Below are 15,894 nucleotides of genomic sequence, written 5' to 3' on the forward strand. Positions count from 1 at the left end.
CTTTAAAAGATAATTTACAGAAATCGTGTTCACGTTAAAAGAACTTCCCGTTAAGCTTGCTCACGTTAACGAGTTCGACTGTATAAGAGGTTATTTAATTTCTCGAAATAACTGTTCTGTAATCAATCGTGCTCATGTTAACTGTATTTTAAGTTATTATATCAGTGGACTATTCGAAATCAAAAATTAGTTCACGTTTAAATAATTTCACGTTAACGAGATTCGACTGTATAAGCTTCTAATAAGAGGTAATTTAAATTCTCGAAATAACTGTTCTGTAGTAAAGAATAACATGTTTTGTAATATTCTATATGAAAAATTTAGCTCCTCAAAAGGCAGTAATTAATGTTAAGTAAGGCGTGAAATTCATAGTCACATGAAATAATTTCTAGTTAAAATTTATGAAAAATTAAGGATACTCTTTTTGATAAGTAAATTCTCATCTTAACAAATCATAGCTCTAAATCCTGATTTTAATTAATGATTTTACATGAGATGCAGTTAAAATCTGTGAAACGAAAATAATCAGGAATTTTCATGTTTCAAGTAGCCTGATAGAGTTATAAAATATTAAATAAAATATTAGCAATATAAAAAAATCCGATCAAATTAATTTCATTTGATTTAATTTGAAAATCTTAAAGTTATATCAAATTGATCTGTCTTCAAAGGTAGTACTAAACTCGGTTGCGCATATTTCGAGAAGCCTTTTATAATTTGCTGAAATTGATTTGAGTCCGTTTTAAGAATAACTATCACTAGGACTCGGATCTTATTTCAATTCCTAATTTTAATCTCTTTGAAAAAGTTATCAACTAGATAGTTTTTTTTTTTTCGTTTTAAACATTTTTGTGTAATTCGCATCAAAAAGTAAGTTTTCAATCTAAGATTATCGAAACAGTCGTTTTGTTATGAAGACTAAACGTCTGTGTAATATTTTATTCTAAAAATTGCACAAGTGAGAAACAGACATTTAATGTTAACTAATGGTATAATGTACAAAGATACGAGAAATAATAATTTCTAATTGAAATTTATAAAGATTAAGTTTATACTGTATAAAAAATTCCCTCTTTAAAAAGTTATACATTTAAATTACAATCTCTATTTGTTAAATATCTCCCTAGTAAATATATAAGTAATTTTAAGTTATATTAAGTATTGTTAAGTAATTTTTAAATAATTCAGAATAACTTTTACTAGTGGTCTATCTAATTGCAATCTTTAATTTTTTAATCTCTTTAAAAATATTTATCAACTAGATAATTTTTTTTTTAAAGTTTTGAACAGTTTTATATGATTCCCGTCAAAAAATTAGTTTCAAATTAAAGATTAACGGAACAACCGGTTTGTTACAAAAACTAAACTTTTATATAATATTTTATTCTATAAATTGAACTAGTGAAAAAAAACAGACAGTTAATGTTAACTAAGACATAAAGTAAAACGATACGAGAAACAATAATTCTAAGTTGAAATTTATGAAGATAAGTTCACACTGTATAAAAAATTCCTATTTTAAAAAGGTAATTATAATCCCTAATTTTTAAATATTTCTCTAGAAAATGTCCTCATTTCGATTCTTTTCATTCGGCGAGCATTTTTATCAGTAATTTAAAGTAATGTTTAGTAATGTTAAGTATTGTTAAATTATGTATAAGTAATGTATAAGCAATATATAAGTAATGTTAAGTAAGGCTAAATAATGTTAAGTAATTTTTAATTAATCTTCAGTACTTTTTATTAGTAATGTATGAAATTAAGCAAATTACAAAGATATTATTTAAAGTTGAAATGAATCAAAATTCAGAATACTCTGTAACAGAAAAATGTCCCATCATAGCAAGAAATAAATTTAAAGTACAATTTCATTTTATAGAATTGTATGGTAGATAAAAATGTATGGTGTGTGAGTATGGAATATAACAAATAAAAAAGTATCATTCTTCTTGTCTCAAGTAATCTAATTAATTCATACGAATATTAAAACTAAATAAAAAAATTATTAGCTAGTTTTTTCATCTGATTTAATATAAGAAAATTAGTGATAAGTAATTAAATTTTATTCATATTAGTCTAATTAAAAGTAGATAATTTCTATTTTAAACCTGCTACTTAATACATACGACGCAAATTGATCTTGTGTACTTTTATTTTGATATTGAAAAACCTTTCTTTTATAAGTAAAAGTCATGAAGAAGTTCACTTTCGATGTAACTAATTTAAACAGATTTGGTTAGTTTAAAATATACATATCGCGGGATGATTGCAGTTTTTTATTCTCACAAAAATAATTAAAATAAATTAATAAACTAGGTAGACTTCGATAAATTTTGTAAATGGAACATTTTTATTATAATAAGTAACATCAATTTTTAAATTTTTAATATGTTATCTGCTGGTGCTATAGTATTTGATATTAATTAATTTGTTTTGCCAAAAATATGCTCCTATCAAACATGCTACTGGATATATTATATTTATGTGCAATAATTAGTTGATTTTATTTCAATACTTGTCACGGCTAAAATACTTTAATTAATTTCGAGTGAGATAGATATAGATGTAGAATTGATAATTACTGTTTGTTTAAGTACCACAAAAACATAATAATATATGTAATCAATTTTAGCTAGACCTTTACTGTTTGCATAAGCATAGAAAAGCTTTATTACCATATACTAAAGTCAACTATTAAAGTTACTTTTACTATTAAAGTTACTTTTAAAAGTTGCATTGCCCAAAATTTAAAAATATAAAAATTTAATAGCATTTCTTCTTTTTTTTATCTCATAATATGTGTTAAAAATATATTTATTAAAGCAATATTTCAATTTAGTTAATACATAATTGAAGAACAGTTTATTTAAGAAATGAAATTGATTCAATAAATCTTGACAGCCATATCCTTATAATTTTGAAGTCAACTAGTAGCGTCTCTAACAAAAATATTAGTTATTCATTTCCAACTATTTATAATTATTGAATCCTAGATTGATATTTAGGAAACAAAATTGCAATTATTTTAAGATATCGCCGCAGTGGTTTAGAGGATGGAGCGGTCTCTTTTTAATGAGGCGAACAAGGGTCAAATCATAACATTGGTTGGTGATACAAATTCTGCTCCAGGCTCGCACCAAACACATTGCTGACATGAAATATCCTCAATGGTAGATGGATCATGGGTTAGATTCCCTTAACATAGAGCTGTCCATGGAAAGTTTTGTGGTTTCTCTCTCCATGTTGCAAAAATATTAATTATGCATTTCCAACTATTTATAATTTATTGAATTCTAGATTGATCTTTAGGAAACAAAATTGCAATTATATTAAGATAGCGCTGCAGTGGATTAGAGGATGGAGCGGTCACTTTTTAATGAGGTGAACAAGAGACGAATCGTAACATGGTTGGCGATACAAATTCTGCTCCAGGCTCGCACCAAACACATTGCTGACATAAAATATCCACAGTGGTAGATGGATCATGGGTTAGATTCCCTTAACCATAGAGCTGTCCATGGGAAGTTTTGTGGTTTTTCTCTCTATGTTACGCAAATACGGGTTAGTTATATCAAAAAGTCCTCCACAAAGGCTGGTTTTACCCAATGCTTGATCCAGGTGTTCTTTTGTATTCTGAATTTGGTTCAAAATCACAAGGCTACGGAGTTGAACATTGGTAGTCGTGAACTCAGAACTAGGTCGGCTGCTCAATGCTGGTTATAAAATAAAATTATATTATAACAGCAGCGATGTTTCTGGTGATAGAGCGCTTGCCACTCAATTAGTCGCCAACCAATGAGGGGACTTAGCTTTGAATTCTGCCTCTAACTCGCACCAACCACAGTGTTGACGTAAAACATCCTCAGTGATCATGGGTTAAAATACCCTTAACATCGCGGTAGGGTTAACCGACGGGGGGTTTTCACGGTTTTCTTCCACGTGCAATGCAAATGTTTGTAATTTAGTAAAACTTCTTCCCCGAAGTTTAGTTCCCACCCCCCTGTTTGACCCAAGAGTTCCTTTGTCTTCTGGGTTGGGTTCAAAATTATAACGCTGCAGAGTTGAACGTTGATAGTCACACACCTAAACATTGGGCCTGCTGTTCAACGCCAGTTATGAAATAGAAATTCTATTAAAAGTGCTGAAATTTATATCCCAAAAATATTTTACTTCCCCATGTTAACTTATTGCGAATTATACGAATGCAGTTTCCTTACTCAACTAATTAATTTTACCTTATTAGTTGCTTTATAATTGAATATTTTAAATAATTATTAAAACATTGAATATATATATATATATATTAACAAAATATTAAAGAATTGAAATTTTTTGTTTTACCTTATTCAATAAAGCGTGTTCTAGTAACTTATTATTGTTCTTTTTTTGGGGGAGGGGGAGAAAAACAATACTTATTGAAAAGTTTTCTTTAATAAAAAAAATTCACTTACGAAATCAAAAAAAATTTATGAATAGATAAAATTAAGTTTATTTAATTTAACTTTCTTATTTTTTTATTTATTAAACATAATTTATAGATAATTTTCGGTGGTTCCTTACTTGGTTCGGTTATAAATCCATTGCTCTCCAATTTTAAGCAGTTTTATCTCTAAATAAGTGATCTCTTAAAAAGTTTTCCTTTCGAGTACTTGATCAGGATGATATATTAAATTATACCAACTTTTCATCTTATTTTACCACACGGAGAAAACATTCTGCTAAAATTACCGTACTGTATGGTAACGACAATTTCCGGTAACTCTGGTAATAAATCTCACAATCTTTGGTATTTAAACCATTCATTTTGGTAATTTTTCCTTTCGCATGGTAACGTCTTAGCTGAAAGCCTGGTTTTCAAAATTTTAGTTCTTATTCTACACATTTAGTAAAAAAAATATCTAAAACTGAAATGTGAACTTAACTGAATAAATGGTTTTCTTGCCATGCTCTAAGGTATCATAATAAAATTTCCAAATTTTACCACATCTACCAAATTTTTTCACCCATTATAAAATAATATTTCATTGTTAATTTTACCAAAATCCTTAACAAGTCGGTTCGGTAAAAATTACCGAGCCTTCTGATATTCCCATAGAGCCAGAAACACTGTAAATTTTGCTATATTCTAGAAATTTTGACCATACTTTTTTTTTCTCAGGGCAAAATTTTAATGAGATTTGAACAGTATCTTATTGACTGGAATGATTATAACAGAATTGGCCAAAACATAATTGATTACAAGTAATCAATTATTTTTAATGATTACAAGAATTATAATATAGGATTACAATCATATCAATAATTATATGCAGTCATAATTTACCATTACAATTGTAATCATAATAGCTGGGGATAAAGATCTACGATTAAAAGTAATAATGATTTGCGATTGATGAAATTTATGACACGTCAAGATGGAATAATGAATGCAATTAATTGATTGCTTTTAATCAATCACATTTTGCTTAACTTTGAATTATAGTATCAACAAATACTCAGTCAAGACGAATACAGTGATCTTATTCAATATATCTTAACCGTTTATGAAGCCGTGGGAAAAAAGCTAGCTTCCCAAGAATTATTTGCGCTTCTTTTTTGCTGGTAACTTAAGAGACTATGTTTACATGAATTAGAGCAACAGTGAAGGCTTGCGTGGGATCAAGACGAAAGTTTAACATTAAAGTTTAACATTAACTATTTTTTCTTAAACGTAGGCTGCACTTTCTTTTAATCATTTCTTATGAAATATATTTGTAGTTATAAACGCAGAATTTATAAATTCGGTTCGGACGGAAGTTCAAGTTTATAGTCAATTTCTTAAAAAGAAAAAGTTTGAAAATCCCCTCTACTTTCCTACAAAAAATAGTTTTGTAAATCAAATTAATTTTAGCAGTTTTCATTAAATGAATTTCTCTTTATAAATCAATCTGAACCACAAAAATATTTTAGCATAATGTCATTAGTAAAAAATGGTTGCAAGGGTAAACGAAAAGAAATCTGTAAACAATTCATTAACATTAGAAAGTTCTTTCACAAATTCAATTTAGATTTTATTGTGTTTTGCAACAATGATTTATGTTTTGTTTCTAAACAAAATTAAACCTGTAATTTTCTTTTCCCCCATGACCTCTTAACGCGCTGTTTTCACGTATACTGTTTATTAGTAACAAAAAAGTTTTTTTTTAGTAACGTAAATTTCTATACGTTTTCTGACAATGATTTAAAATTTATTCATAAATCAAATTAGTTGAAGTAAAGAACTCGTAGATACTGTTGCACTATTATTTTTCTTTCTCTGAGGTATAACATTTTTATGAAAGACTAGTATCTCCGAAAACTTTGTAATTTTAAATTCAATAAGGCTTAAAGTAATTCTCTTTCACAAATTTTATACCCATCAAATCTTGTTTATACTGTCCTCTAAACATTTTTCGTCTCATCAAATTGATTTTCCAGTTGCTACTACATCTGACAAACTAGCAATATCATCAAAAACTAAAAGCTTTACATAAGAGTATGAAAAATTTTCTAAAATTTTTTCTCTGTTAACGTTTAAAAAAATACAACATTTCAAAAGCTTAACATGCATTTTAAGTTTACATCTTTGAAATGTAAGTTAAATTCGGATCGCTTTCTCTTATTTGATTTAATTTCTAAGTAACATGATTTTGTTAATATCATCCACATTATAGCCTGAGATTCACTGTTCGAAAAAGACATACAATGAAAAGAGAATTAACGAAAGACATACACTGTTAATATTCACCAAAATTTTCTTAATTACGAAATTATTGAAACCAATTAAACTATCAAGACTATTAAAAACCATTATTTTTACACAAGAATACGAAAAAAATTAGCAAACTTTTTTCTTTCTTTAAAATAAAACTAAATAATATACAAAAAAACATACAAACTTCGAAAATTTTAACGTACATTAAAATTTTAAACTGCATAAACTTAGATTAAATTTGATCTATTTCATTAATTCATTTTCATTTCTAAACATTATTGTTATTTAACTAGTATCAACCACATAACAGTGTGAGGTTCGTTGTTCGAAAGAGACATAAAATAAAAAGCGAATTAATGAAAGACATGCACTAGTTAACGTGAGATTTATTGACTTTAACTCCGACAATGATGTACAATATTAATATCATTGATTTTTTGATTTGAAGCTGTATATTAAACCTTTTACTTCAACATTTTGCCCCAAAAAAGTGGACACAAAAGACTTTATTTTTAGGTGTGGCAATTACAATGTTATGACGAAGATAATTTTGGAAACACTTGGAGACTTGACTGCGAGGAAATTATTTTCAATTGCTTAGTATGAAATGTACATAAAAAATCTTTTTATTTAAGTGTACTAGCTACTTAAAGTCATTTTTTAAGTTTGAAGATTTAATCTGTAAAACATGCAATTTACCTTTAAAACCATTTCAAAACAATGGCACTTTCTAATTTTCTTTATATGAAAAACAACAATATTAATAACGAGCAACAAAACGTGTAATTAATGGACATTTCTCCAAAAATATCTTCCTGGTATGTTAAACACTTTTGATTAAAAACAAACGTGCTGAAAACTAATGAAGCATATCCTTTCCTTAATTGGTTCATGCTCTATAGATTAATATGTCCTATCGATAATTTATTTTCATAGTGGTTCCCTAATTATTTTTTTTGCGCCATACATAGTATTCTAGCATTATTTGGTACTAATGTTATCTTGAATATTTTTACCCCAAGTTGAACGCAGTATATTCATAGCATAAGGTTACTGTACCATTAAACTCTACATTCAGTCAAATCCTCTCAGCTGAAACAATGTTTAAGAAATAAATCTCAACAATGAATTTAAAATGGTACATTGTTTTCATAATTATATTTACATGGAATCACAGGGCAAAATAAATAATAAACTCATTTCTGAAAAAAAATATTTTTTCGAGAATACATGAAAGTTTTTTAAAGAATTAATTTATAAAAAAAACCATTAAAAATTACAGTTTAAATCTCATATGAAATTAATCCAGCTGTTATTTTTTTGAAAAAGAGCACACATTTTGGGGACTAACTGATCTGAATTTTTAAAACAATTGTTTTCTCAAATGTCTTTTTAATTTTTAGTAAAGAAAGAATATTTTTTTAATAATAAATATATATAAGAAAGATAATTTGTAAACAAAATAAACCCCGAATGTTGATACTAGTTAGTAAAATATTGGAAGAGGGAGGTTAGCTAACTATTTTTAAAAAAGTAACAAAATATAAACAACAATTGAACTTGCCAAAAATATAGTATGAGCCTTTATTTCGAATGGATACAAATAAAAATTAAATTAGCTACCGACAAGAGATATTAATAATTTTTGAAGGTCTATGATATGCTCATCTTTTCTACACTTGAAGAAAATGAGCCTGATGCGTGGGAAAATGGAATCACATAAATCACAAGTACTTGTGACATTGAGCTCTGCCACACTATTCATAGAACCAGTACCGAGTATTAAGAAGTTTATCACTTGATTCCTTTTTTTTCTTCTGTTATTTGAAAAGAAGCAGGAATTTCCTTCTGTGTTCTTATCAAGACGAAGATTAAGCAGCACTTAATTTGCGTCCTCATAGCTTTGGTTTGGTGGGAAGTCATGGTAATCAAATTTTCATCTTTCATAGCTTGCTAATAGCAACAATAGCTGCTTGTCCAGATTAAGGAATCAAGATCTTTGCTGGGACATTTAATTTTTTTAATATTAAGATGATAGTGGCAAAGAAACGAAGCAACACAGTTGTAACCTGATATATTTTTTTTCATCTTAGGTGACCTGGTGGATGGTATTATTGCTTTTAGAAAATTAAAAGCTGATTTTAGAGGATCTTATTTCATTTAAGCAAATCTCATCTTTCGAGCAACACTTTTATGTGTATTGCATCATACACAGCAATCTCAAACAAATGATTGCTGACACGAATGTAGAATCTCCGATGCCTTAGATCTCAAAAAGAATGCCTTTGAGTCCCTTATAATTTAATTCCTACGTAACATTGTGAGCCTTGCCATCTATACCATACCGAAGATCATTACAATTTAATTAAAAGAATAAAGTTTTTTTTTTTGTTTTCTTTGCAATTTTGAGTCAGCTAGAGTGCTTTGTTGTTTTTTCTTACTAGTTTCTTCCGTTTTTAAATGCATAGATAACAAGTCTTTTTCAACCACTGCATTGCCACAATCGCTAAATTTGTCAGATAGTAATTGAGGAAATGTAATTTTCCTCTTGGTTCGATTACAATAAGTGGGTAATGCATTGTTGCATAGCATGTTTTTGCATAAAATGCAATTAAATATTCAAGTTACTACGCTGAGCATTTTAGCCATTACAGCAGAACAAAGTTTCTCACTTTCAAATCTATTTTAGATGTTTGAAACTAAAAAGTTTGTTGGGGGGAATAACTTTTTTTTCATTCGAAAGTTCAATAGGATGAAAATTTTAAATTTTATAGCAATGAAATATTTAACTTTATGATACGTAGATAGGAGCTAGATGAGATTTATAAAAACCTTTACAAATAATAAACAACTTCTCCGTGCCTAGAAAAAAGTTTCAAAATTACTAAAGAACGTCAGTATTTAAAGTGACAAAATTTAAATATTTATCTTAGAATGAAAGACCACGGCTCCTCTTAACGTCTTTTTATCAATCTTTTTTCTTTTTCTTTTTGCAGCTTGTAAATGTTAAAAAGATGCGGAACGACGAAATTACGCAATTGAATTATGCCGCAAAAAACTTTCACTCGAACTTTGTTGACTTGATAAATTAACAAGACCTATACACAGAAAAGATTATAGAATAACAAAAAAAAAAAGATTGTCATTTTGAATTAACATAGGTATTATAAGTTTAGTAAAAATTTTATGCATTGTTAGTAATTGGGTGATTTTTCATAATAAATTTCATTTTAAATATTTATCATTTGTTGCTTATTTTTACGTTCAGCTAGCTTATTAAACCATTTTTTCAACTTTCATGTCATTAGAAAATTTTATTAACTTTTATGAATAAATAATAAATAATTTTTGAAAATTTGTATTTTTTTATTGACCAGCGTTGAATAGTGAATCTATATTGGATTTTCGACTACCACTATAAAACTCCTTAGCCGTGGTGAGGTAAACCACAACACCCCTTACGTTTTGCCCGACCGTAAGGAGCCCCAACTCAAGATTCATTGTATGACAAGAAATATTTTATATCAACAATGTGTTCTGTACTAGCGGAAAGCCGTATGCGAATAAGTATACACCTACACGTGGCATGCATTAGGAAACGAGTCCTTCTATCTTCTCGACTAGTTGTACAGTAAATAATATTTTCTCCTTTAGATATAGGTCGGGGTAGCCTAATGGTCAGAGAATCGGAGGGACCGGGGTTCGATCCTCGACTCCATTAAGATCCACCGAGTACATGCGATATTCGATCTCGTAAAATCTGTGAAATCGAAAGTTCTGTGGTCTGTCTCTGAGCAATACCGTTTGTACAGGGGTCTGGAGAAATTTGCTTCCCCTTCAGATCTATGTCTAAATTGAGGAAGTGGCTTCGCGAATGAGTGGGGAAACCATCTATCCGTGGGGTTCTGAGCCAAGACGTACTTTCCCCTTTGTGGTGCTTTCTAGTCAAATGAAAACAGCACATTACTGATTTAATTCGCAAAGCCATTGGTTGACGAACTTGGAAGTGTCATTAGAGCCATACATATGTATTTTAAATGTAAACAAAAATTCTTTAAATAATGAGGATTCAAAATATTCCATCGCAACGGACAAATAAAATTTAACTTGTTTTTATATCTAAGATTATCACTTACAAAATAATGCATTGTAAACATAATGTACGGTAATTGAGAAATAATGCTGGCTTAATTTTTTTTATTGAATCTTACATCTAATGTAGTATCATTTTTTTATATTGGTTACTCGAGTAATAAAATTTGTAGTTCAAGATTAATTTTTTTACGGAAATCGAACGACCACCAAGCATCCGAATGGTGTTTTTATTAAATGTAAAATAACAAAAAAGATGAAATTAACGAGGCCCTACTCTTCACTTGCTTGAAAACTCAATAACGTTCTTTATTTTTAACACAATAGTAAACTAAAAAAACAGCCTGCTCTAGTACCAGATAGAAGGCTATTATTAGCTTATCGGCTACTCCTAGTTATAGATACAAATATGCAAATGAACTCAAATTCGATGTGGTTCATGAGATTTAATACAAATTATTTGTTGCTCTAGTAAATCATAAATTTTTCAATTAGTTTACGATTTGCTATTTTCTGACAACCGCTAGCTAAACTCTTGGCCTGTTGTCAATAGTTAGTTAGTTCAGAAATTCTTATAACAGGCAAAGAAACAAGAGCTCTTTCTAAACACGTAAGCAAAAATTTTTACGATACATTTTCCTCCCTAACAAAAGTTTAACACCTATCGGTTTGCTTTAGAAGAATTTTTTTAATATCATTTATGGTGTCACTCACACTAAATGTACCAAAGGGATATAGAACCGTTATAACTCCTCCCTAATCAATAAGACCATTTGAAAATTGACTCTTTACAAGTTTATATCAACTGGAGAAAAAAATTTATACTTTAATATTCTTTGAATCTGAAAAATGATCTACGATTCCAAATTATTTTTTTTTCGAATGTTTCCCATAACCTATTTTATTATTTTCAATTTTAAAAAAAGCGTTTAGTGCGTACTTACTAAATTTTATGAGCTGAATTCAGTAGAAAAATCAAATTTCGTCGCTTCTAGTAAGGGGAAGAGTAAGTAAACGCATTGAGTTTCTGAAATTTTTTACAGTATAGTCGTATGACTCATATTTTCAGCTCTCGAAATTGGTTACTGGATTTGAAATAAAATTGGATCAGCCTTAAAAATAATGCTTAACAGCGTTTTTTCTTATTAGCCTAACAATGAAAGGCAACAAAATTCGGTTTGCCATCATTTCAAAATGTTTTTTAACATTAAGGTTCCATTGCAATAGCCTGTATAAAATATGCTTAGCCCCTCATTTCAGTATATTTACTGATTCATGGGAGGTTAACCTCTTATTAATTCTGTATTCTTATCACATTTTAGGTAAAAGTGTGATAGCTTTTTTTTATCCTTATCATCCAAAAGATATCATGACCATTTTACTTAGCAGAATTACCTTGTATTCCTGAACTATATTTATTTGTCATTTTGCTATGGGTCTATTTTCGTATGTGTTTTATCAACAGTACATTATCAATTTTATAACTTTGAAAAAGTACTAATTGTTGATAAAAACCAAGTAATAAATTAAAAAAATATAAAGCAAATTTTTTAAAGAAATCTCGAGCAAAACCGTGGCCTTTTGAAAGTTTCGTGGACATTCGCACCGTGACAAATTTACGACCCTAGTTATGGTCGAGCTTCCAACAGTGGTGAACTATGAAAAATGTGTTAATTTCTCAATAAGACACGTACAGTGTTCTCACTAAGTGTTTTTAGAAAGGTGGCCCATGCTGCAAGCCTTTTTACAGAGGTAAATGAACTCTTCTTGCACTTTTCGTAAAAATGTTATCCCTTTTTTTTTCAGAAAAAAAATCTATTTTCTTATGTTAAAAAAAAGAAATTGCTTCAACAGAAAACAAAGAGTTTACATTATCAATTTTACTGCAATTTATTTTTAAGCTAAATTAAAAAAAATATTATTTTAGTTTGTTAGTTTGAATATTTCGAATTCCGTTTTGAGGAACACTAATCTATCTTGATATAATTGATATAATTTCATTGCCCTTATTCTTAAAAAGCACCCTACTGCATATCTGTCATATTCTCTGATTTGATATTACAGGTGGATTTTTTATACAAAGATGTAATCAAATTCTGCTCTTTAAAAAGTGCTGCAACCAGAAAGAGACGTTTAGTGAAATTTTTATAAATGGAAAAAGAAAGTCTTTAGTATATCTGATCAAGATATTATAACAAAACAAAAATGTAACAGATAATTTGCTTAAATTATTTACATATCTATTTTCTTAGAATATCAGACAAATTTTCGCATGATACTAAGTAACATTTCGCTGACAAAACGATCTTTTTGCTAATTTTATTTGATGTTATCAATAATACATTCGAAATAATATATGTATGTAAAATGTCAGTTAATTAAAAGACTAATTAACCATTATTAGGATTAATTAACTCACTTTTCATGCATTTTGACGCAATTCTAATGCAAATTACATAATAAAAAAGTGATTTGAAAGATGGATGCAAAGAGTTAACTTACTTGAACGTCTCTAAACTTGTTGCAACCAAAACCTTGCCATTTCGGAGACCCGGAAACGGCTTGAAATGCCATTGGATAGGCAGGTTCCAGAGGGAGTTGGAAGTGTTTCATTCAGAGATGTACTGTCTATTTCATAACTGGATGGTTAATGCCGATGGAAAAGCTGCGATCATTCATAGCACGTGTATCACTATGGCTACCAACAGAACTACAATCAGATGTTCTGCTCTGATGCCGCTCGGATTAGACGCGCCAAATATGCAAAAGGGTCGCCTCTAATGTTTATTAATTGTTCTTTCAAATTGATGAATACATTTGAAATTGATATGTATTGATACATTGCTCTAAATATTTGGCGATTAATTTTTTTTATTGGTGATTTCGTGCTACGATGTAGTAGTTTAGATGTCTGGAAAAGTTTAGAATTATATTTATAGAGTTATTGTTTATATTAATGTTATTTTTTCTTTCTTTATCAACTTTTTTCTTTTTTTGTAGTGATTTGATATTGAAAACATTTGCTCTTAATATGCGTAAAAATAATCTTTGTTACCCTATTTGTATAAGGATAAATATAAGGCAAATAATTTTAAATAAACATAATTTTGTCAGAATTTAAAACATAAAATATTTGTACCGATTAAAATGTGTGCTTAATGTAAATGCGTAGTGTGTGCTTGTAAATGAGAACAGATAAATGTGTAAAAATGCAAACTATGAATGTGTATCTATGAAATATGCATCATTTGCAACGTGTATTAACATTATTTTTCGAAATCAGAAAATAATTGTGAGAAAATAATTTCCGTAAAATACCATAAGAAATATACTTCAAATTCCAATCTAAGAAAGTCACCTGTATATGTTCTTTAAAACTCTATATCAGTTTTTACATTTCTAGGGTAAGGTATAGTAGAATATTCTAGTACAGAGAATAATACATTATTTAAACACATACACCCAGCTATTATAAAGATTGAGAACTTTTTTGTTGTACGATCTTTCAAATACAACGGTAAAAATTTAATAATTTTGATAACATAATTTCAATTTTATATTTTTTTATAATGAAAAAGGAAGTTTGAACTGGCATGCCCCTTCCTAACTTCCCCGCAACAATAGGAAAATAATTACATCCGAAATATTTGACTTTTTTCTAGTTAAATACATTAAGAATCTTTGATAGGACTCAATCAAACAAAGCCACGATCGTAACATATTTTATGAAATCATAACTTTAGGGAAATGCATGTATAACTGGGTTAGGTGCAAAGTTAAGCAATAATTTGTATATGCTAAGTTTTACAGAAATCAAATAAGTATAAACCTTGTAAAATGTTCATAATTAGTAAAACAAATTATATACAGATGGAATTAATGTAATTAAGGCGTTGCAAAGTTCCAGTGGCAAAACTTTGTTATTATAAGGAATCGAAGTCGTTTTATATACCATATTGTGTAATTTCTTTAATGAAAAGTAAATAAAATAACTCGATATGTAAATGAAACAATACATAGAGGCAGGTATGGCTGAGGGATGAAGTCCTCGAACTCCGGTAACTGTTGGTCAATTCGTATACCTTGCAAGCTCACACCAGCCTCAGTGTTGGCGTAAATAATTTCAGTGGTAGACGTATCAAAAGTTAGAATCTTCTAACTGCCGGACTAACCGAGGGCGGGTTTCGTGATATTCCTCTCCGCGAAACGTTTATTCGGATAGTCCCGTCGTTCTATGAAGGTGAATTTGTCCTAATGGTTGATGCATGAGTTCTCTTGTCTTTCAGATTGGAATCAAATTTGCAGAGTGGTTGGAGCAATCAATTAGCACTCAGAATAATAAATGTTTAAAAATTGCAAACAAGGTTTCGACGAAATACAGTTAAATATCGATTAATGAATCAGGTGAGGAATACCAAAGTTGTGTCAAAGTTTTAGTTCTACGAATAAAACTAAAGTCCTGCCAATTATGCATTCTTAAGGACTTTACTGTACCTAAAAAAAATTAATAATGTAAGAAATTATTCCCTATTCTTCAAGTGATCTGTCTCAATTTCTTTAAAAGAAGAAAAAATGATATTTTTATGTAGATACTTTAAAAACTTATTTGTGTGAAATTTATTGATCTAAGTGCCTTTTTTTAGTTAACATGCCTTATTTACAAATATTTACCTAGAATTACTATAGTGGGTTACGTCATGATAAAAAACATACTCATATTCGTTTTTGTTGTTATACAAAAGTTAAAAGCCCTTCAAATAGTTAACAACTCAGAGCGTAAGGAACACTCACTATATGAATAGCATGTAGACAACAACGGTTTTAACTAACACATACAAAAAATATGGTCAAAGCTACCAAAATATGGTAAAATTTACCATGCTTCTGGCTCTGGGGAGCACCAAAAAGCACGGTAATTTCAACTGAAGCGCTTTGGTTTGGACTTTAGGTAAAATTAACATTAAAATCTGTTTTTATTACCTTGCTGTTTGGTAGAAAATGTGGTAAAATTTGGTAATTTTATCATGATACCTTAGAGCATTGTACAAAAATCACTTATTCTGTTAAAT

At 28.8% G+C, this 15,894-nt stretch overlaps 1 protein-coding gene and 1 long non-coding RNA gene across 2 annotated transcripts in view; one reads left to right on the forward strand and one right to left on the reverse strand.

The window, feature by feature from the left end:
- LOC139427069 (uncharacterized) overlaps positions 1–10,070 on the forward strand; it is a 60,090-nt gene extending 50,020 nt beyond the window's left edge. The window contains exon 4 of the long non-coding RNA XR_011638232.2: positions 9,730–10,070. This is a non-coding gene — a long non-coding RNA (uncharacterized LOC139427069). The remainder of the gene's footprint in view (positions 1–9,729) is intronic.
- LOC107447347 (uncharacterized) overlaps positions 1–13,488 on the reverse strand; it is a 47,777-nt gene extending 34,289 nt beyond the window's left edge. Inside the window, exon 1 of the mRNA XM_016062228.4 lies at positions 13,328–13,488. Within this exon, the coding sequence (XP_015917714.1) occupies positions 13,328–13,438 (111 nt within the window). The 5' untranslated portion in view covers positions 13,439–13,488. The remainder of the gene's footprint in view (positions 1–13,327) is intronic.
- Between the last annotated feature and the right edge of the window lie 2,406 nt (positions 13,489–15,894).

Source organism: Parasteatoda tepidariorum, chromosome 11 (genome assembly GCF_982258835.1).
Source record: "Parasteatoda tepidariorum strain Cologne lab strain chromosome 11, Ptep-v5.0, whole genome shotgun sequence".
Taxonomy (NCBI): domain Eukaryota; kingdom Metazoa; phylum Arthropoda; class Arachnida; order Araneae; family Theridiidae; genus Parasteatoda; species Parasteatoda tepidariorum.